We start from the raw sequence: 23,538 nt of genomic DNA on the forward strand, positions 1-23,538 counted from the left end.
TGGAGAGAAGTAGCTATAGAATGCCTCACAGCTATACTTTATAACTGCATCTAGGAAGTGAAGTGAAAAATATTTTTTTTTTAATTTAAACTGCAGATGAAATTGAGGTGGGCAGGATGTAATTTGTGGAGTTGGAATTTGGCCAGGAAACTGCCAAATCTTATAGAAAATGCAGTGGGATTTTCAGTGACCACAAGTAGTCCTGATCTCTGTTCTAATCAGGACTTCAGTGCAGTGGCTCCTGAGACTCTGCAGGTATGTTATTAAGTCTTTACTCAGAGGAAAGAATGCCACCTACTTAGTCATGAGCAGCTGTATCTGCAGCGCAAGACGTGTGCTGGCCATTACTATTAGGACTGAGACAGAGGAAGAGTGTCTACTGAAACTACCACAGAAAAATGGGATATAAGTTATCCTTCTTCGTGACACCAAACACAGCGTCTAAAACCTGATTATCTGTCAAGGTGAAAAGCAAGGGAGGAGCAACCAGTATCCCAGACTTTCTGCAAAGTCATTCTCAGGCTGCTTTTGTGTTTGTTGCTATCTCAAGAATAAGAGCTGTGGTGGGGATTGGGAATGTGTATGTGGGCACGAGTGCAGAAATGTAGGGAATTCTGTTACTGGTGGAGACGCAATGGCAGCGACATGCACTAGCATCCTTACTGGCTGCACTATGCTCTTGTTAAAAACACGTGTATGACTTATCTTTTACAGAGAGGGCCTGTTCCTGGCTGTTACAAACCAGGATAACTCTGTGGAAGTCAGTCAATGGAACTATGCTAGTTTTCACCCCTGGAGGACCCGTTTAACAAAAAATGGGACTACAGTACTGGAATTTCAGATGGCAACGTAGGGTAGTTTCAAGTCAAAAGACTAGTGATCACCTGGAGCATGTTCAGAAACATCTTTATTCTTCTCCCCAGGTTGGGTATGAGGATGAAGGACACTCTCTGTGGGACTTGAAGGATGCCCTGACCATTCCATACTCCAAAGGAGTCAATTTGCCTTACTTTTTCCATGCTGGTGAGACTGGTAAGCATAAGAACACAGGCCATGTAGGGGAGTGGATACTTGGATACTGAGGAGGAGAGCTGGTGGTCGTATCATGAGAAGTGGTCTGGTATATTCTGTTTCCCATCATTCTTCTACATCAGCAGAAGATCAGCTCACTGCCATAGCATACTGGATGGTTCCTCCCAGTTTCCAGGTTCCACATCCCCTACCTGCTCCCTACTCTCTCCCATTGTCTTCATATCCCTCACCATCACCTGTGTCTGATACTCATTGTCCCCTTCACTTGTCTTCTGCATTGAACACTCTCATTTCCTCATCTTGGGATGTTCCTGGGCCTGTTCTTCTGGAGTCAGGCAGCAGGAGGTGCTACTGGTGTGGCACAGCCATCTCCTTCCCAGAGACATGTGATCAGTTGTCTCCTCCCAAACTCACCAGCACCAGAGAGGGAATTTTTGAAGCCATCACCAGCCAGAGTCATGTTTTTAAGCCCGTTTTCTAATGAATGTCACGGAGTCAGCTACATATCTTAGCTTAAATATGTTTGTTCAAATAATTAAATATACCCTTTGTCCTTTATTGCTGGAATAACATGTTTATATGCAGTATATTATTTACCCACCAGATGATATATAGTGCTTAGAGAGTTCCAAGCTGGGTGTAGTCCCTGGTAGACAAAGGAGACAAGCCATGAGGAAGCCTGTTAGTTTGTATTTGAGGCATTTATTTAAAAAATAAAATAAATCAATTACCTGTTTGAGAAGATCTGTTTCCATATAACATGGCAGTGATTTGGATCCATCTTTCTCTCCTCAGACTGGCAGGGCACCTCTGTAGACATCAACGTGCTCGATGCTTTGCTGTTCAATACCAGTCGGATTGGCCATGGATTTGCTCTCACTAAACATTTAGTAGCCAAGAAGTTGTCCCTTAAGATGGATGTTCCTATAGAACTCTGCCCAATCTCCAATCAGGTAGGACCTACCTGAGTGACCTTAGGTCTCAAGTCAGGAGCTGGGACCAGAAATTTAGAATTTGATAAGTGACCTGCAGCAGGGTGTTGCTCAACATATATTGGTCTTTGTGTAGATACCGGTTAAGGGCAGGATGTATCTGTGTTATCCTTTACCACTCTCCAGGTGCTCTTTGTCCTTCTCCATGACTGCCTCTCTTGTCTCATTGGCCATAGAAGGTCATTCTGAGAGGGAGATATATTATGGAGAGGATATTTGCATTTTTGGAAGGTGGGTGAGAAAGAGAGGCATTTTTCTAGGTGGGAGGTTCTAAAGAACGTATTGTGGGAAGGGGGACAGAGGACTACTCTGGAGACTGAGTCCCTGTCCTTTAACTCAACCATTATGGAGACATTCTCTGCTCGGTTTAATTGCCACACTTATTGGAAATTACATATGGTCTCTGCTTTCTCTTTCACCTATTCCCTTGTTATGGTCTCTTTGGTGGGTTTTTTCCCCTTCAGAGCATAACATTAGGAATATGCATACAAACTATTATTATGATTATTTACTTGTATCGTGGTAGTGCCTAGAGGCCTGTAACAGGAAGCTGGTCCTTTGGGTATGTGTGCAGTCCAGCATGGCTTCTTACAGGGAAGTAGCTCCTTTAACACAAGAGTTTTGGGACTTTTAGTTATTAGATGGAGCACATGTCTAAGGGATCAGGTTACTTGGGATCATATGTCTGTCTGTGAGACTATATAAAGCAAAACTCTTGGTTCACTCTGTGAAGCCTTGTCTAGATTAGGATTTGTAAGGTGTTAACGAAAACATGTTGATAGTCTAGTGTAGACAAAGCAATGCACATTTAACATGTGTTAAACAGAGTTAAAGCCTTGCCCAGTTTAACACATGTTAAAGGCACACTTTATGTGTTAGCTAATACCTTACAAATTCTACTCTACAGAAGACAGCTTTCCACTGTTGAGGCTGGAGGCCTGAGACTAGAGACAAGGAGGGACTTGGCCTGAAACAAGCGACTGTGAAGCCTTGGGGGAAGGGCCAGAAAGGAGTTGGAAAGCCTGGGTAACAAGGGTACAGGGTGAGCTCTTTCATCCGTTGTGTGGTGTGCAAGTACCCCAGAGGCACAGAAGTAGGGAAAACTAAGCTAGCCATACACTAAGATAGGAGGTCTGGGGAAGGAAACCCTGTTACAGGCTCCAGTCCCAGTGTACTAGGTGCTGTACAAACATATGATAGAAAGACAGTCTCTGCCCCAAAGAGCTTCCAAACAAGTATAAATATATACTGCAAATATCTGTAAGAATAACCCATCCTTGCTTCTTCCTCCTCCTCATCCCAAGGTCCTGCTGTTAGTATCAGATTTGAGGAACCATCCTGCTGCTCAGTTGATGGCAGAGGGACACCCCATGGTGGTTAGTTCAGACGATCCATCTATCTTTGGATCAAAGGGTGTGTCGTATGACTTCTATGAGGTGTTCATGGGCATCGGCGGGATGCGCGCAGACCTGAGAACTTTAAAACAACTGGCACTAAACTCTCTAAAGTAAGCACACACTCTTGCACTAGGAGTGACACGTGGGGAGATATCTGCCTGCTCTGCAGAGAGCCACCTTATTCTGTTTTCAGCCCCAGAGTCTCCTCTGTCACTCAGGCTGGGGTTCTGCTGACCCAAAGTCCTCCCCATTGTCTCTCACAGAGCAGTGTAGCAAAGTGAGACTCACCAGCACGGTGCCTCCTGCTGGTCATCCTGCGAATTAGCTCTTCCAGCCCAGAGCACCCTCTGCAGGCCGGTATCTCGCCTGCCACTGGCCCCCGTGTCCCTCCCAGACCCTGGTGCCCCTCTACATCCAGGTTCTGCCCCCAGCAGTAACCCACAATCTGGGTCTCCCCAACCCTCTATCCCCACCTTGCCTCAGCGGCTACTGCCAGTCACTATCTAGCCCCCACTCACTGGGGCAGACTGCAGTCTGTAAACTGCTCATCATCAGCAAGGGGGGTTGAACCAGCTGCCTCTGCCTATTCCCAGCCCTGCTCCACTCCAGGTACCCTTTTCTCCCAGGTAGCCAGTCCTCCTCTCTTAGAAGCTAGAGAGAGAGTCTTCAGCACCTGCCTCACAGCACTTTCATAGGGCCAGCTGTGGCCTGATTGAGGCATGGCTCCAGCTGTGGCTGCTTCCCCAATCAGCCTAACCTTTCCCAGCTGCAGCCCTCTCCAGGGCTGCTTTTAACCCCCTGTTCTTCAGGAGTAGGGTAGCCGTCCCACTACAGGCAGGATTTGAGGGGCTTGTGCTATCCCAGAGTCTACACTGTCCATTGTCAATACAGCCTCTCTTGGTGTGTGTCTCTTTCCCTCCCCTCCCCTACTCCATCCAGTGCCAATTTATCTAAGGAGCCTGGTCTCTGGCAAGAGAAAGAGAGAGAGAGAGAGAGAGGTGATTTTTTTCAAGTCACTTTTCATTTGTTTGAATTTTACTTAGTTGTATATTTTGCAGAGACCCATTATGCATCCTCTGATGGCTTGGCCAATGTGCCCAATGCATTCTGGCCTGCACCTGAAGCTTTGTCTATTTTCCCAAAGATGATGCCCAAGCCTGTATCAATCCTAGGTATCCTACAGAGGTTTGGAGGACAAATCTGTTACTTCCTGCTGTTAGGAACAGGTGACAGAGACATTTTTAATCTTTATCTGAGGCAAAACAAAGAGTTAATCTTTCCTAGCTTCCTGCCTTTTCATTTTGGATTCAGATCCTGAAATAGTTTCCCCTCCCCAGCCACCCCAATCCCATGTCTAATCCTTGCTCTTTTTGATCCCACAGATACAGCTCCTTGCCGCCAAAGGAGAAAGCCCAGGCCAAACAGGTCTGGCAGAAAAAATGGGACCAGTTTATAGCTGACCTCTGCAATGCTTTTCCAAGGGAGCTGTAGTGGGGAGGATGTCTGCACGGCAGAGGGAACTGGGGCTACTGCTTATGCAGAGAGAATTATTTTTCTATGTCACTTGAGCAAACAGCGCTCAAGCTGTGGCCTGGAGCCGGGTGATTTTGGCCAATTATAGTTAATAGCAATTGCCCCCACCTCTATACATTAATGTCTTTGGGTGCAGGTGAAGCAGAGCAGTGAGCCTTTAAAACAAAAGCAAAAAGTGCTGTAAATGATCAAAGTAACTAAAGTCAAAATACCATTAAAATCGTGAAGTGCTTACTCACTTTTTAATTCTTGTGAATGGGAGTTTTCCCTGAGCAAGGACTTCATGATTTTGCCTCACATCATTATAAAATAAATATCTCCTCAGGAAACGGCTAGTACAAACATCCCACCATCTGAGCCCCTTGACTTTCAGGAGGGCAAGGATTGAAAGCGATTCTTGTCTGAGATCTGTGACTGGTTATGTTTGACCCTGGGCCCGGTGCCAAAATAGTACTGCTAGACTGAGGAACCAGGTCTAAGGTCTGACATCCCAAGACGTAAGGGCTAGAAACAAGCTGATGGACCTGTACAAATGCTTTCAAAACTTGTATACTTTATTAAGCAGTGATCAGCAAAGAATGCAAGCACTGATTGCTGAAAGGAGATACTTCACTCTGGGACCCACCTTTGTAGGGATTTCAATACACTTCTCAATTGGAAAAGAACCCCTGACTTCAAGAGGTATCTCTCAGATCCATATTAAATAAAGCACCAATCCAGCACTGGAATCCACTAGTGCAGGCCCCTGCACCCATGTGAAATACTCTTGATTTCAATGGGATTCAACATGTACCGGCAGATCCCACTGCAGGATCTGGTCCCCGTGTGCCTTTAGTGAGTCCCTGAGTCCATAGCAATCAGATCTCCGACGTATTAAAGAATTAGTCCCTCGATATGGCTTCAATACAGTGCCAGTGGCATTCACAGTTATCAGTTCTGCAGAAGAAAGACAAAGCAGCAACAGCACAATTTAAATAGTAACTAGATAGAGTCCTTTGAAATAACTGTGACAAAAACTGCAGAAGTAGAAGTGATTGTGCCAGGATGATTTCAGGTCTGACAGTTTTGAATAGGGAAGGCTTAAAAAAATTCTGATTCAGATGTTGGCTGTCTCAGTTAAATGGATTTAGCAAAATCCTTCAGTATAAGAGTTGTGGGGTCAGATCCTCAGCTGGTGTAAATTGACATAGATCTGTTGACTTTAGTGGGGCTACACCAATTTACTGCAGCTCAAGATCTGTTCTGGAGACTTTAAAATGTTCTTTAAAATGTTCCCAGTTAACTGAGTCTTTCTCTCCAATGCATAAGACTTGGTAGGACTGTCATTTCCAGGTCTGTCCACCTCAGGTTAATTACTATTATACTATTATACTAATTATCCTGAGCTGTCTGGCAATAGTGTTTATTTTCACTAATCTCGGTCACAATGCTTCAGTAGAGCACAAATATATTTACCACAATAAGTGGTTCAGCTGTATTGTGTGCATGCACGGTACTCACAATTTTAAATAATCCAAACTCCATGGAGCGTATTTTTGTGTATGTATATTCCCATGCAAAAAATATTTATTACACCCCTGTATTGAAGATTCACACCTAATTTAAGGTTGCTAGACCGCACAGCCCACCAGTGCAAACCATAAAAAATGCAGAAGCAATGAAGTCCATTTAATATACTATCTACACCTCACTCATCAGTTCCTTTCTCAACCACAACTACCTCCATATCATAACCCACAGCCTGCATATCTCTACCTTCCTCCTGAACAGCCAATAGCCACTCTTATAAGCAATAAAACTTGATTGGAGTTTATGTTCACATTTTCATTAATATGGGGTTATTGTGGCTCTCATAAATGATAAAGTATTTCATTCCATATCGATGTGAGTGAGTTATGGCACCACATCACAAACACTGGCTGTGAAACATGCTTTTATTGTAATATTTGGGGAAACTGAAGTGAAAAGGGTATATGTGTTAGTGACTGGTCTAAAGTTAGGTCCTTCTGAGCATGCTCAGTGGATTTCAGTTTGCTACGTGTGAGTGGAGAAGGAGCCTGTATTCACCAGTGAGTTGGGACTCCCTTAGGTGTGAATCTTTGATACGGGGTGTAATAAATGAAAGGTGGGGGTAGCTCCCTTTTATGGACACCCAGCCAGCTAGTAGCTATAAAATCCCTCTTAGTAGCTGTTCTCCAATTGCTTTACCTGTAAAGGGTTAAAAAGTCTCACTGCTATGCATAGGTAAAAGGAAGTGAGTGGGCACCTGGCCAAAAGAGCCAAGGGGAAGGCTAGAACTTTTTAAAAAAGAAAAAAAAAAAAAAAAAAAAGACTCCACTTTTGTCTGTCTGTTGTTCTCCCAGGGGAGGTGGACAGGGTAGCAGTTATGCTGTAAGAAGCTTGGGCCAGATATGAAAAATAATCAGTATTATACCTAGAAACTACTCATTTAAAACCCCAGATATGTAAGTAGATCAGGAAATGTCTAGGAAGACATGATTAGGTTTATCCCTTTTATTTCTTTATGGCTTGTGGATTCCTCTGTGCTAACCCCAGGTGCTTTTGTTTTGCTTGTAACCTTTACGCTGGACCTCAAGAAAGCTATTCTTGGTGCTTAATCCTTGTAGTTGCTCTTTTAAAATCTAGCAATAGCCTGAATTCCCAGATGTATTTTCTTTCTTTTTTTTTATTAATAAAGTTCACCTTTTTTAAGAACAGAATTGGATTTTTGTGCCCTAAGAGGATTGTGCATATGTTGTTTAATTAGCTGGTGCCAACAGCTGATTTCCCTTTTTTCCCCTCAGCTCTTCCCCAGGGGGGAGGGGAGGAGGAAGAGCTTGACGGTACACCACAGGAAGGAATTCCCAAGTGCGCCTTCCTGGGTTCTCAAAGGGGTTCTGACTTGGGTGGTGGCAGCATCTACCCATCCAAGGTCAGAGAAAAGCTGTAACCTTTAATACAGTTTAATACAAGCCTGGTGTGGCCAGTATTAATTTTTAGAATCCTTGCAGGCCCCCACCTTCTGCACTCAAAGTGCCAGAGTGGAGAATTAGCTTTGACGGGGGTGAAAATGATAATATTTCTGTATAACTGTGGGGAAAAAAGCAATGAGCTGTTTAACAGGCTCACCAGTATCCCCTCCATTTCCATCTTGGCAAAAAGCCTTTAGTAACAGCAATAGTGGCACACACACGCCATACTTATCTTCTCTTGCAGGCTTGAATCTTTGATGGTCTTTTGGCCAGCAACATTGCTCTAGCCATCACCTGCAAGCATTCTCTCCAATGTCTGCTCTACCGTTGCCAGCTCTGGCAAACCAGTGTACCCCCACCTTCCTATGAAGGATCCAGTCAAATGTCTGGCATGAATCATGATGTAAGTGTTCAAGGACTCTTACTTCTTGATAGTCAGTGTGGTGCAAGGCTCTCAGTGCCTGGAACCTTTCAGTGGATGGTACTCTTCATAATTATAGGAAGGTTTATACTGTGCAGATCTGATGAGATTGGAAATTCTCCAGCTGGTTAATGCAAATAAATGAAGTGTTGCCTTAAATGGCTCATCTTTGGACCAGTGACCAGTCCAGCGATTGCCCTGCCACCTGAGGTATCCCAGTTTGGGTTAGGTCTGCTTGTAGATACTTCCCCATCACTATTCCAATCAGATTTTGTTTTTAATGTAGTAAGTCTGAATTGAATGGAGGGCCCTGACTTCTCTGTATGTGAATTTGCACTATGTTCCTCCTTGCATCTCTCTTTGAACAGGATCTGTACTCCATGTCAAGATCAGGTCTTCCAGAGACTTTTATAGCAGTGGATGAATTTCACCTCGAAAAGGTCCTACAGCCAGTTCTCTTGAGTGACAGATGGAAGGGGGAATGGCCTGGACTGCCTCCCTGCTGGGGAACAGTCCTCTCCTTTAGTTTGCCTTATATTAGAGATGGGCCAAAAAGTCTGGCTCTGGATCCAAACCTCCCCAACTCCAGGTGTGTTAACATCCAGGGATTTGGGTTGACTGCTTATAAAGAAAGGGTCAGACATATTCAGGTTAGGAGTCAAATGTCCTCAGAGTTGAGAAGTAGTTTGGATGTGGGGTTTAGTTTAAAGTGACCCATCGTTTATTATTTGTGATGGTGCCTAAAGAATCCGGACACCACCCTCCACATTATACTCATGGCTCTACAGACATGTAGTAATTCCTACTTTATTTCTTTCAACATTTAATAAACTTAATGAGTTTTTAAATCTGTTTCCATGGGTCTTTCTGTCTCTTGCTCTTTTAAAAAAAAAAAAAAATCTTTTGACTTCAGACTTAATCCTGAGAGGTACAATAGGAGTTGAAAGTGCATGGGGCTTTTCAAAATCATGCCCCTAAATCAGGGATTCTCAATTTTGTTCAACGAGTGTGCCAAATCTCAGTACAGAGCTTGTCTCATGGACGCCTCCTGTCCCATTTACAATGGCCGGGACCACCTCACCTCCCATGTGTGTTCACGTAAGATTCCTGTGGCAGCTACAGCAATTGCCTACGTGGGAAAGTAAAAGGAATTATCGAATAACAATAATAATATTTAGCTCTCTTATACAGAGCTTCTTGTCAGTAGATCTCACAGCTCTTTACAAAGGAGTAAATGTTTCATCATTATCTCTTACTCTATGTACATTAGTATTTTAATAATTATTATTAGCAGTATTTTTAGCTTCTTTTAACACAATTTATTAGCTGGAATCAAAGAAAAGAGCAGGCATCATGTGACCAGCTCAGCAAGTTTGAGGACCTCTGCCCTAAGCAATAATGATCAATGGGGACAGCATTTCCTGTCAGCGAATGAACAGCTGGAAGAACTGAGGGGCTGAGATGAATCCTCAGGAGGTGTTCAGATATTGTAGAATAGAAAACCCATGGGGCCTTAATCTGCCACTTGCTTCAGATGGGTTTTATTATGACTACAGCAGGCCCCACACTTATTACCTTTCCCCATCACTCTCTCAATATTTTGTAATATTTCCCCTTTGGTTTTATTTGTTTGAATGGTAAGTGGATAGCTCTTCATTATAAATGTATTGTGATATTTGTATGGTGTTGCACAGTGGCCTGAGTGCCTTGGCTAGGAGGTACCTTAATAAATTAAATGTTTATGCCCTGATCACTAATAGCCAGGAAATGCCTGACACATTTGTGGCTGTTAGGCAGGCCATTCGTCTGGTTTTAACAAGCTGGACAGTCCTGTTTTTGTCTGGTTTGTTCCCTGTCCAGTGCTGATGTAAAACCAGACGTGGTTTTGTCCTCTAGCATGCACGGAGGAGGCCATTTTGCAGAGTACCCTGCTTCACCTCTGCCAGTAGGATCTCACATGCATGCTGTGTGTGAGGTCACGCTGGCAGTGGTGGGGTCACGTAGGTGGGAACAGGGACAATGAGGGCCCACGTCTTGTATTCTGGGCATTCATCATAGGGTGACCATCTTTGCTTGATGGAAATAAGGGAAAACCACAAGGGAAAAATACGTTTTTAAAGGACATTTTAGTGAAACACCATTTCCCTTAGCATATCATATATTTTCTCTCAAGTGTGCATTTCCACTGTCCTCAAGTTTACAATGCAATTAAGTACCATTTTAAACATTAAATTGAAGTTTATCAGTTTTAATATGTTTCAATACATCTTAAAATAAGGGACAGGTAATCACTCTAAGGACAAATCAATTAAATAAGGGATGGTCCCTTAAAATAAGGTACACATGGTCACCCTACCACAGATGTCACAAATCATGCAAATAAAAACATTAAGAGAAGGAAAATAAAATAGCTGCTTTTTAAATGGTTGAAACTAGAGTTGAGCCCTTAGATCTAAACTTCCTGTCAGCTACAATCTCAACAAGGGGACTGAGTAAATTCCAGCTCCAAGTTTTTGTGGCTGACCTTTAGAGCACAGCCCCCCTCTAACCATCACACCTGAACTCATAATGCTATTGAGATGTGGCCCAATCAGCAACCACCACTCAGCCTGCCTCAATACATGAACAAACTCTTCTGGCCTTGGTCACTGTATCAGTCTCTCATTGCTAGGAAAAGACCAGTTCTTTGAACAGAACCTCTTAGCCGTGTGAAAAAGCAGCAAACAAGCCCTATAATGCCTAATCAGGTAATTTATTTCTCTCTTTTTTTCTTCTTCTTCAGAACTTTGTGTTTTCAGGGGTTACAGCTTCAATATTGACAAGAGGGTCAAGCATCTTCTATCTATTAAGAGAGGATGAGTGTGGGCCCTCACCACTTCTGGCTGGTCACCAGTTTCTGGTAGTGCCCTCCTCAATGGTCATTACAGTATATGAAATGCATTTTAGTATATTTTTCTTTCCCTTTGACTTGCCCATCACTAGATGAGCATGGCGCAGGCTGAGCAGCTGTGCAGAGGAGGAGAGGCAGAAGGCAGCTGGCTGTCCTACCACTGGTAGGGACTCAAATCATTAGAGCCAGTGTGTGGGAGGAGGAAATCAGGCTGTAAGTGCTGGCTCTTCTGAAGCTGATCCCAGAAGGCCAACAGGGCAGGGTGGTCACAGGCGAAAGGATCTACAGGTGGGTATTACTGTGCCTACTGCTTCTGCTACAGGACAATCACTTGAGTTGCTGACCATACATAGCTCAAAAAATAGGGGTCCAAGCAACTGGTTGTTTTGTCTGTTGTTAAAGCCAGCCCTGGAAAGAGAAATCTGGGTTTAAACACTGGTGCTGAGAGTGGAGAAGGGAAAATGGGAACAGTGCCCTGGTGGCAATGTGGTGATGGGTGGAGCAGGAAGAGAAAGGTCTGGTGCTCCAGTGGGATGGTGGAGGTGAGGACTCTGAAGGTAGTGATGATGGGGTGCTGTGGAGTGGGAGCTGGAATTTGTCAGCTGCATTGTGTGGGGAAGGAGGATTAAGGCCCAATGTCACCCTACAGGAAAAAAGACCCCTCTCATTGGAGTTAATGGGAATTACGCTATCCTGTGAATGGGAATTGATCCAGAAGGGATGTAGTGCAGAGATGAGAGAATCAAGGTATGGCAGTTGCTGATGCTGAAATTATCTGGATTCAGCAGCCAATGGATGGTGTGTGTTGAGGGACAGATATTTTTTCAGCAGCCATGTTGTAGTAGTTTATTGTGAATGGCATGCAAACTTCAGCCTGTTGGATAGTCTTATTTATAAAAATAGGTACAGTCTCCTTTCCCACCTTTACAGGAACATTTGCTGTAACTGGCTGGAGGGCAAACGTCATTTGTGGGAGCCTGTCCAAATGCAGTAACTCTATAATGAGCAATGCTTCCCCCCCCCCCCCACCCGATCACAGAACCAACCCCCATTGCACAAAAGGCTGATCTCTGCATTAGTTATATGGAGTAATGAGCATAAAGACATCTGCCCCTAGAACATGGTTCCAGCACCCGCCCCTCTGTGCTGAACATAAGGCCCTGGTTCACTTCAGCATATAGAAGCTTCAAGAAAGTGTTATCCAATACCAGCCACTTTCACTGACATGATTCCTGGGCAGAAAATACTCTAGAATATATGTACCCAATCAAATGTTTCTTTAACAAAATATTGATATATCTTGGGAGGAAATGGCCCTTTCAATCTGGGGTTACTGAACCTGTAATTTTAACGGGGACCATATCTGTCTCCAATAGGAAATTAAAGATTCTGAGGCTGTCCTCACGGCTGACCTGAAAAACTGACAGCAAGAAAATTTCAATTTTTGTTATAAACTATTAAATTATAAACTATTAAAATATATCCCCATCTTAAATGTAGGCACTTTGGACCTCTTTCTGCTACCCCTTCCAGAGAGGTGGCCTTTTGCTAAGATCACTTATATCAATTTAACATTCAGTATGTTCTGGGGACTTGCAATGGAGATGGACTTAGTTAACGGGTGGGCATTTTCTGTTTTACTGTTTACTCAGTGCCAATAGTATGCTAATTTTTCTAACTGTGATCTCCAACTTCTATTACCTTATTAATGCATCAGTGGTTGTATTCTTGTGGTACAAAGTGACACCTGCTGGCCAGTTAGAACAACATTGTTTGAATTCCTGGCACGAATGAAATGCAGGGTGATCTCTGCAGGTGGTGGGAGACATCTGGTGTGGGGTATCAGAACTCACAACTGGCCTGTCCTTAGAATGTGGCGTACAATGGGTCCCAAAATAAGCAGTGTTTTTCATCCTGCTTTTTACCATGGATGTACCAGGATCTGCAAAGCAACCTTTATACTAGAGTTTCAAAATTATCATGAAAAATTACCAGCCTGGACACACAATCTACCTGCTGCCCTTTGCCATGGGCATGGTGATGAGAATGAAAGTATTTGCTAGTTGAGGGTGGCACACTTTGTTGCCTCTGTAGGCTGAGCTTATCGCACATACCTGCGGTTACTTGCAGTCTTCCCCACAAGCTCCCTGTGTGCCACCCTCCCACCCCTCTCGATTCCAGCGACTCCCTGCAGCCCCCACTTTCCCCCCCATGCCACAGGCTCTGTGTGCCTCCCACCTCTGTTCCCTCTCTGCCATCTGCCAGGGGCTCTGTGTGCCCCCAGCTCCCGCTGCCTCCCCCGCTCCTCATACTTGGCTCTCCCATTCTCCCCCCACCTGCGGTTCTGTGTGCCCCCCAATGCCAGGCGCCCAGTGCGCACCCCCCTCCCCACATTCTTATTGGCTGTGTTTCTATCTCGTGACAAGGCTGCTCGGGGCGCGCGACCACCGAGGTCAAGCCCGGGGAGAACAGCCCCGCCAGGCCGTGCGTGCTGCCCTGTGACGCCATGAGGGTTTGGGCCGGAGAGACGTCATCTCACCGCACTGTGACGTAAGAGGCTTTGTGCCAGCCAAGCTGCGGGGCTGGCGCGCCTTCCTTAGCCTCTGCAGGGCTCGCAGCCGCCACCAGGGCGCAGGCGCGAGGGACAGCAGCGGGCGCGCGGCCCGCGCAGCCAGGATAATGACCTCTGCAGCGGGCTCCAGCGCCGGCTTGAGGCGAAGCTGTTGTACAAAAACTACAGTATCCGTCATGCCCCGGGACGCAAAACCCCCTTTCCTGCCAGCGCTGAGCGGGAGCTTTGCATTCTGGAAGATGGAGTCCTGGAGCATCCATGCCGGCCGCCGCGTGGCCGGAGGTGGAAATACAACTACCATTTACCATGATGCCTTGCGCCCGGGGCCATGGAACCTGCGCCGCGTTCTGTGAGGCATGCTGGGAGCTGTAGTTCCCTCCAACCCCCCGCGAGAGAGTCTGACTCCCTTGTGGGCCCCCCGTTCTTGTCCTCTGATTCGCGGCGGGGGGGCGAGGAGGGGCTGCTCGCGGCAGCGGCGGGGGATGGGTCTAGGCTGCCTGCGCTGCGCGAGCAAAGCTGCTATGAGGCGATGGCGGCGCGGGGGGCCTTGGGCGCTGCCCCAGAGGGGCCTGGGCGGGGGCCCCCTCGGGGTGACGGAGGTAAGAGCCCCGGTGGCCTGGGCTGGGCGGGCGCTGGGGCAGATAACGGGGCGGGGTGGGGGGATACGTATCGTGCTGGCTCTGGCTGGTACGAGGGCTGGCTTCGTTGTTTGGTGGGGCTCGGCTGGTGGGTGAGGACAAGGGGGTGAAACCCCAGGGATGTGTGGTGGGGGGGGGGGTGTCCTAGTGGCCTGAGTGGGATTCCTGGGCTGACTTCCTGACCGTGCCACACACTCCCCATGTCTGTGCCTCTGCTTTTCTAGCTGTGTCATAGGGGCCTCCAAAACCTCCCCATCTGGTGCAAGTTTCTGAAGTGCTTTGAAAGTGTGACTTGCTCCATACGGACTGGTACCGTATTTCCTATGAAGCCACCAGAAGCTCTGGTTAAGGCAATGGGTAGCAGTAGAGCGTGAGATTTTTCTCTCCTAGTCTTGGGACAAGCAGAAATAGTTCATTGATTTATTGGTATTTTTAAAATCATCACAAGAGGCTCCTCTAATTGTTGACTAAAAAATACACTAGATGAATATGTCCACAAAAACATAAGAATGGCCTTACTGGGTCAGACCAACCAAAGGTCCATCTAGCCCAGTATCCTGTCTTCCAACAGTGGCCAATGCCAGGTGCCCCAGAGGGAATGAATAGAACAGGTAATCAAGTGATCCATCCCCTGTCGCCCATTCCCAGCTTCTGGAAAACAGAGGCTAGGGACACCATCCCTGCCCAGCCTGGCTAATAGCCATTGATGGACCTATCCTCCATTAACTTATCTACTTCTTTTTTGAACCCTGTTATAGCCTTAGCCTTCGCAACATCTTCTGGCAAAGAGTTCCACAGGTTGACTCTGCATTGTGTGAAAAAATATTTCCGTTTGTTTGTTTTAAATCTGCTGCCTATTCATTTCATTTGGTGACCCCTGGCTCTTGTGTTATGAGGATCCACACCTGTCACGATTTTATGGACCTCTATCATATCCCCCCTTAAACATTTCTTTTCCAAGCTGTCAAGTATCAGAGGGGTAGCCGTGTTAGTCTGGATCTGCAAAAAGCAACAGAGAGTCCTGTGGCACCTTTAAGACTAACAGATGTATTGGAGCATAAGCTTTCGTGGGTGAATGCCCACTTCGTCGGATGCCACAGGACTCTCTGTTGCCTTTTCCAAGCTGAAAAGTCCCAGTCTTATTAATCTCTCCTCATACGGAAGCCAGTCCATACCCCTTATCATTTTTGTTGCCATTTTCTGAACCTTTTCCAATTCCAATATATCTTTTTTGAGATGGAGTGACCACATCCGCATGTAGTATTCAAGCTGTGGGTGTACCATGGATTTATATAGAGGCAATATGATATTTTCTGTCTTATTATCTATCCCTTTGAGCCTGCAAACCAGGCTCGCAGCTTGTGCCAGGAGGAGAGGGAGGCTGGTCACAAGTCATGGGGAGCAGCGGCTCCTGTCCTGATCCTGTCTTGTAGAGCAGAATTCTAACAGGGATGCTGGAAAGTGTTCACTCACTGCCTGCCCCTTAAGGAACACACAGATGTTAATGAAGGGCACGCTTTAAAATGCCTCTCAGTGCTCTGCTGTGGTTGCTGGACTGTTCTAATGCAATCTGACGACTGCTTCTATACAGCTCCTAGTCTAGTGCAACGTGAACTGTGCACTAAATAGTAGATGGGCACTGGTGCCATTGTCATGTGTCATGCATTCTGACACATTAACAGCTGTGAATTGTCCATAGAACTGGGCTGAAGGTAACTGTAGCTCACTCTGCTTTTATTTTCTCACCATTCTGACCAAATCAATGCCCCAGTGACAGAATTTATGGTGGACTGTAGGAAGCCCCAAATAGCCACCTACTTTGTATGTTCCTAAGGCTGGCTCTGGGCAAGATGCTCTGGGAGAGGGGCAGCCAGACTCCCGGGTAGCCAACTGGATATTGGGTAAATATGGCAGCTTGTTTCCTGAAGGAGCTTTTGATCTGGAACTGGTAAGTATACTGTAGTCATGCTTCCGGACTATCTCATCTCCTTCCCAGGGGCATTTTCTCCTTGATTTCTGTAAGAGCAGAGCATGGTGCAGTCCAAATCAGTTTGCATCACTCTACCATAATAAGCAAAAGCCAGAGATGAGTTGGAACCACAGAGATGGGATCTATTCAATTAGCCCCTAATTGGTGTTCGGGTTCAGACTCATTTCTGTTAATAACACATGCCACTCTTTTATATAGGCTTCTCCACCACAGATCTCAAAGTGCTCACAAAAATAAATATCATTAGACCTATTTGACAAATACGAAAGTTGAGGCACAGAGGTCAAATGATGGCCAGCCTCACACAGTAGATCAGTGGCAGAGTCAGGAATGAAGCTAGGACTCCTGACTTTCAGAAATTGGACTACGTTGCCTCCCTTTAATTATACATGTTGGCATTTTCTTACTAAAGGTGGGAGAGGGCATGTGGTGAGATTGGATGAGTGTTTATTGCATGGGATAGGTTGGGAATAATACTCCTTCTTAGCCTTCTTCTTTTTTTTTTTTTTTTTAGGAGCAGCTGGTCACTTTTAAAAAGAACCTTTTGTTCTTCCTCTCTCTGTTTTTTCCCAGTGCCGCAGTAATTGCTATAAATCTGTTTATGTTGCAGACTCCTCCGACCTTTGGGTTCCTGTTTGACATTGATGGAGTGCTTGTTCGGGGACGCTATGTGATTCCTGCTGCCCAGGAGGCCTTCCGGAAACTGGTAGACTCTAATGGACAGCTCCGGGTGCCGGTAGTCTTTGTGACAAATGCTGGGAATTGCTTACAGGATGTCAAAGCCCAGGAACTCTCTGATGCTCTGGGGTTGGAGGTAACAAGAGAATCAACCTCCTCTGTCCTGGGGCATTGGGTGGAGGCCTTGGGTTTTAAGTTGAAGCTACACAGGTTTAAAAAAAAAAAAAAAGTAGTACATGTGCGGGAGACTCTTCACTTTGACAGCAGAAATCCCATGTCTCTTTTCATCAGTCTCCCCCTACCAGGAGCTCGGTGGGAATCCATTGTCATCAGTCATTCACTTTATTTAACTTTCTCCAGCACTATAGGATTGCAAAACCAAAGCTAAAAGAAGAACCCAAGTTTAGTCAAAATTAGAAACTAAGCACGTAAATAGCAAGAGAGCCAGTTAGCGGCCCTGGGGAGATGTTCTTGTGCAATATACAGCTGGTCACTTGAAACTAGTCTGAGATCACATTTCATGCACACTGCCAAACAGCCATCAGCGGGGAACAACATGCTCACTAGTTGTCAAAAGGCTTCGTATCCCAACTCCACTTCGCTGAGCTGGCCAGTCACCTATCCCAGTGTCTGTAACTGAAAACACCATGTCTGAGCTGGAGGAAGGAGATATTCTACTGCTACAAAGCAAGTCCAAATGGTTATGTAGCTGCACAGCTGACATCAGCACTGCCCTGCTGCCAGTTCTGTCCTTACCATAGAGCTAATTCATCCACATGTTTCTTGTATCGGAGCAGCAAGTAAGACCCAGTGGAGCAAGGTAGCCAGGCATACTCTCCAACTAAGAAATCTGGAGCAGTCGGATCAACCCATTAAGTCCAAAGATTTAAAGCTGTTAAATCCAGACTAGTTCTCAAAGCTGTGTTTTAATTCACCAGGCTCAGAAGGATAGTGGCTGAATATTTAGACTAAACGCCTCTGGGCAGGCCCTATGTGTTCAGTCCCTACACTGTCAAGCACTCCAATGTTGCTATCTAAATGATGATGGCCCCTAGTTCATTAGACATCTGGGGCTGGTAAGAAGGCCATCAAAAGATGGTGCTGGATTGGTTCTAGCCCAAGATATTCAGTGGGGTGGAATGTGTGGTGGCCTTGTTCTCAGAGGTCTAGCTCCACTTCAGAACCTGCTCCTAGTGACATGGTGAGTAGAATACAGTGGAGTAGAGAGTATTATCTGTATGCAAGTTGGTTTGGGTGGTGGTTGTGGATGCAGAGTTCTTCTCTGTGTTGGCTTAACCAGCTGGAACTCAGCCTGCGGCTGTGGGTTGCCCTGGTAGTCCACCTCAGTGTGGGCTGTGTGTGGTGTCTCCTCGTCCCCTCCCCCTACAAATGAAATGAGGGGAAAGGGGGTAACAGCTGAGTGCTGTATGGGGAATGGAGAGCTTCCATCCTGCTGACTCTCGTCTCTTTTTCCTCCTGCAGGTGTCTCCAGAGCAAGTGATCCTCTCCCACAGCCCCCTGCATCTCTTCCGTCAGTTCCATGAGAAGTGTATGCTGGTATCCGGGCAGGGGCCGGTGGAGGAGAATGCCAGGAAGTATCCTTTGCAGTTCTGAGGCTATGGACCCTGCTTGTCCCATCAGAGCTTCACAACTGTGCTGTATTGGCCATGCCTGGGGGGGGGGGCAGTGATATCTGGATACGTACTGGGACACTTGTGTGGCCAGCCTGTGGGAGGTGGGGGAGCGGGAAAAGGTCTTCTGATTTATTCTGAGCATCTTGTGGGGAGGGGACCCTTTGGAAGACTTGAAACTTTGGACTAAGTTGCAGTCTGTCTTCTGGATGCACCCTTGTGGCCTGTTTTGCTTCTTGCACTGACTGGGTTAGTTACGGCCCATGCTTCCTGCCTCCATTTTACTGTGATTGGTGCAAGACTCCTAGCTTCTGTAATCTTTTATGTCGCAGTCCATGCCAGGCGGCAGTCAGACATATTATAGGCAGGTGCTGTGCAATCTTTCCTTACACAATTTTGTCCAGTGTACTCTTCTCTGCTAATTGGGTCCCAGGCTCCCCCAACTCTGCTGATGTGTCTGATCTTTAACTCCCTGTGCTGTTCCAAATCTAGAACCCACCCACAAAAGCTTTGCCAAAATATATCTGTTCTATTCTGACCTGTAGATACCAGTGCTGTTTAACAGGTTAGAGAATTTCCCTGTGTTATGCAGGGTCATATTAGATGATCATCATGGTCCCTGGTCTTAAAATCTATGAATCTATTCCATCTCTGCCGCACCTGTCTCGTTACCAGAGACTATTGATGGGTAAGCGTCTTTCATAGATCCCAAGGTCAGAATGGACCATTGTGATCATCTAGCCTGACCTATGTAACACAGGCCATAGAACTTCCCCAAAATAATTCTTAGAGCATTTTTTTTTTTTAAGCAAAAGATCCAATCTTAATTGAAAATTTGTCAGTGATGGAGACTCCACCATGTGTTCTCTTGCACAAGTTTATCCACCGACTTTTTCTTTTTAACCTTTAGACCTACTAGGCCACACTGGGTTGATGTAGGCACATAGAATTCCACTGAAGCTAGTGAATTTGCACCCACTTACCAGGTGTGAATTGGCAGCCCTCCTTCTGTAACCTTTCTGAGAGTCGCTGTCCTGCTGTGCTCTGGAGACTTGAGACTTCCGAAGTTGCCGTGAATGGATTTGATCTGAATTGTCATCTCTGGTGCTATGGGATGGTCTTCCAGTAATGCTCTGAGTCAATATTGGACTTCCAGAAGAAGTAGGGGTAGGAAATGACCCAGCTTTTGTAGGGTAATGGGATTTCCAACTTGGGGTGAGCTGTTTGAAATCATCTACATGACTTAGGAGCAGAAGTCCTATTGAAAGTCACTGAGACTTGTGCTCCTAAATCCCTTAGGTGCTTTTGTAAATCAGCCCATAATCTGTAAAGAGCAGGCTCTATTTCCTTCCTTGACTGTCTGAAATAGTGTGGGGTTCCGGAATGTGGTTACCATACAGGATGTGAGGAAGGCATTTCCCCTGCTGGACATGGTTGATCAAAGCCGCAGACCAAAGGAGCTGGTAAATATCAACCTGTCTGTGAGACTTGGTGACCTGGGATTATAGCATTTGTATGTTATGGCCTTTGATAGAATAGCTGTGAGATCATCTATAACTAGCCCTCGTTACACCATTCATTAGAGTGACTCCTGTTGTGGGAGGTTGGGATTGTTACTGAGCTCCCTGGAGGTCTGCACTCTTACATAGCTCTCTGCAATGGCCTCTGCTGGAAGAGGCTAGAGCTGCAGTAGCTTTGACACACCCCCTTTCCCCCCCAGTATTTCTTCACTGTTCCCTAGTGTTTACAGCCAAGATTTTTCAAGAATGATTAGTGATTTTTTTTGTGGTTGTGTGTGTGTCCAATTTAAGACTTCTTAAAGGGGCCTGATTTTCAGCAAGTATTGAGCACATGTCTGAAAAATCAGACCCCGTGAAGACTTCTAAACGTGGGCTTCCAAAATGACTAGTCACTCTTGAAATTCTTGGCTCTCATCTTTACTATCACATTATGTCAATACCAAATCTGTTTAGTTTTGTATTATTAACCCAGCCTTGCTTGTTTTTTCCTGCAGCCTCCTCTGACCACTGACTTCCCTACCATAGAAGGTAAGTGCTATGCTTTGTCCATGTTTATGCTGTTAACCTGCTTGCTATTCAGCCAAGCCAGCTGGATAGCTGTTTAGTGACAGGACATCTGACGGAATGACTGATTCAGATGCCGTAGTACACACTGTTTATTTGTCCCCTTCCAGAAGAAGTATATTGTAGTGGACCGAGTTCTTTTTATTTTATTTGTTGAATGGGTGGCCGTTCTGAACTTCCATGTACTGTATCTCTTAAATGTTTCAGGGGTGATTCTGTTTGGGGAGCCAGTCCAGTGGGAGACAAGCCTGCAGCTGATTATTGATGTCCTCCTGAGCAATGGGAACCCTGGGGTGGAGCTGGCAGCAGTGCCATATCCCCATATACCTGTCCTTGCCTGTAACATGGATCTTTTGTGGATGGCAGAAGCCAAGATGCCAAGGTGAAAAACATATTTGTTAAGGTCACTTTTAGCCTAGTTTCATCAGCTACCCTGTTGATGAGCTCTGCTTGAGACCTAACCTACATCATCTCTGTAATGTGGCTAGGAGACCTTTTAGTGGGGTTACAGTATATATTTGTTTCTCTAGTGTTGTTTGAAAGGGTGGCACTATTTGGAGAGACCTCAAAGTTGCATTGGGAACTCGGGCCAATATTTTCAAAATTGGGCCTTTTTTTATTTAGGTGCCTAAGTCTGAGTAGATGCTTCGGTACTGCTAAACCCAACACCTTCATATTTAGAAAGGATGGCTTTCTGCGTCAAGGACTATGATTAGGTGACTTCACAGTTCTGAAGTTCAACCCTTTTTGGGTTGTTGAGGCAACAGAAAAATGTGCACTTTTTATTTAAGTGCAAAAAGCCTCTTCTCTTCTTTCCCTTTTGCATAAACTGAGCCATCTGGTTGAATTCAGTTCACACCTTTCCAAAAGATTCACCACTCTCGGGTCAAGCCCAAGCACCAGACATCTCATCCCAATTGGAAAATTAAAAACAGAAAAAGTTTGAGTTTTAAATAAAAAAGGCAAAACTTGGCCCATGTCTGCAGCTGCTGGTGTTTCTAAGCCATTCATATGTCTGAAGGTAGATTTTTTTTTTTTTTTTTTTTTTTTTTTTTGTAATTCCAATGTCTAGTTGTTAGTAAGATGGTCTCAAACAATGAGGAATACATGAGATAAGCGTGAGAATTGACATGTTATGCACACTTTTTGGAGAGGCTTCTGTATTGGGGGGGTGGGTAGGTTCTCTGCATATTTAATATCCAAGTAAATTCAAAAGAAGGGATGGCAGGGTGGGGACTTCTGTTCTTCTGTCTTCAAGTTGTTCGCATGTAGGTGTGGATCAGGGTAGAGTTTCATCTCTCTTGGGAGATGATCATAGCCGTAAGATGGATAATGGCTTCTGTGCAAATGCCAAAGAGCCAGGGGGCACTGATAATACTTTTTCTGGGGCAGATTTGGCCACGGCACCTTTCTTGTCTGCTTGGAGAACATCTACAAAAAAGTGACTGGCAGGGAGCTGAAGTATGAGGCCCTGATCGGCAAACCCAGCATTGTCACTTACCAATATGCTGAGTATCTGATCGAACAGCAGGTGGAAAGACGAGGGTGGCCATCTCCCATCTGCAGGCTCTATGCTGTTGGGTAAGAGACTACATCCTTTGTGTTTCCTTAGGGGTCTTCAGCCCTGGTTTTGTAGCAGAGTTTTATGAGGAGTTGTTTGTTTTTTTTATTTAAACTCCTGAGGCATTTCTGGAGCTTCCTATTCTAAATGCTGATCTGAACTGCATTAGGACAAAAGGTCACTAAACCATGACTCCCTGCATCTCCATGAAATTGACCGGAATAGTCAGCCTGCTTGAGTCGCTGCTGCTGCAGGATGTGACGGAGATACATAGCATAGCTCTGGAATTTCAAATCAGTGTAATAGCATCAACCAGCCAGTAATTACATTTTACAGCCACTTCAGACAAGGTCCATCAAACATTCTTTGGGGGCAGAGGGGGGAACAAGAAGGAATATCTTCCTCGTAACCAGCATTGTGCAAATGGCTGGACTCGGGGCTGTTACGATGTTCCTCTCAATAATCTGATATTGGCCGCTGCTAGAGTTGGTATGCTGGATTAGACAGGCCACTGATCTGACCTGCCCAATTCTATGTAAGTACCTGACTAGCTCATTCCTTGCCTTCCCCCACCCACCTTTATGCTGGACCAATCCCAGCCTGCCTATGTTCAAATCAAACTTGTGAAGTAACTGATTTCCCTCATCTGATGGCCATGCACAGGGATAATCCAATGTCTGACATCTATGGTGCGAACTTCTACAACCGCTACCTCAAGGCTGCGTGTCAGGCCCGTGCCCAGGCCGAGGTGAAGAGGAGTGTGGTGGTGGCAGATCCCCGGAGTGAGGACCATTCAGAGCCGAGGAAGGATTGGTATGTCTTGTTGGAGAGTTGCAAGTCAATTCTGGTCTGCACTGGGGTCTACAGTCCTCACGGAGATGTGCCTGCTGACCCACACGAGAGCCTGGTAGAGACTGTGTTCCACGGGCACCGGGACTTCTGCTTTGACACCAGCCTAGTGGAGGCATCTTATGTGGTGCAGGATGTGAATGAAGCTGTGGAGCTTGTCTTTGAGAAGGAGAATTGGAGCCAGGAGTGAAATGGGACTGGCAAAATCTACAGTCATCAGGGTTGAGGAGGGGAGGATTGGGATCTTCTAGCCTAACTTGTCCTAAAGTGTGTGTGTGTGTGTGTGTGTGTGTGTGTG

The 23,538-nt window shown here is 45.7% G+C and overlaps 2 protein-coding genes across 3 annotated transcripts in view; both read left to right on the forward strand.

Moving 5' to 3' along the window:
- The window catches only part of ADA2 (adenosine deaminase 2), a 30,231-nt gene extending 23,087 nt beyond the window's left edge, over positions 1 to 7,144 (forward strand). For both annotated transcript variants that reach the window (XM_024210469.2, XM_024210470.2), the window contains exons 7-10: positions 924 to 1,032; positions 1,828 to 1,985; positions 3,329 to 3,531; positions 4,804 to 7,144. In XM_024210469.2, coding sequence (XP_024066237.1) covers positions 924 to 1,032; positions 1,828 to 1,985; positions 3,329 to 3,531; positions 4,804 to 4,912 — 579 coding nt within the window. In that variant the 3' untranslated portion in view covers positions 4,913 to 7,144. The remainder of the gene's footprint in view (positions 1 to 923; positions 1,033 to 1,827; positions 1,986 to 3,328; positions 3,532 to 4,803) is intronic.
- Positions 7,145 to 14,224: 7,080 nt separating this feature from the next.
- HDHD5 (haloacid dehalogenase like hydrolase domain containing 5) lies at positions 14,225 to 23,524 on the forward strand. Its single transcript, XM_024210489.3, has 8 exons — positions 14,225 to 14,408; positions 17,048 to 17,251; positions 18,598 to 18,710; positions 20,116 to 20,209; positions 20,761 to 20,794; positions 21,038 to 21,212; positions 22,223 to 22,411; positions 23,055 to 23,524. Exons 1-8 carry the CDS (start codon positions 14,292 to 14,294, stop codon positions 23,428 to 23,430), a joined length of 1,302 nt encoding a protein of 433 aa, XP_024066257.1. The 5' UTR covers positions 14,225 to 14,291; the 3' UTR covers positions 23,431 to 23,524.
- Positions 23,525 to 23,538: the final 14 nt, after the last annotated feature.

The sequence above is a fragment of the Terrapene carolina genome, unplaced genomic scaffold, assembly GCF_002925995.2.
Source record: "Terrapene carolina triunguis isolate 2854851 unplaced genomic scaffold, T_m_triunguis-2.0 Scaffold190, whole genome shotgun sequence".
Taxonomy (NCBI): Eukaryota; Metazoa; Chordata; order Testudines; family Emydidae; genus Terrapene; species Terrapene triunguis.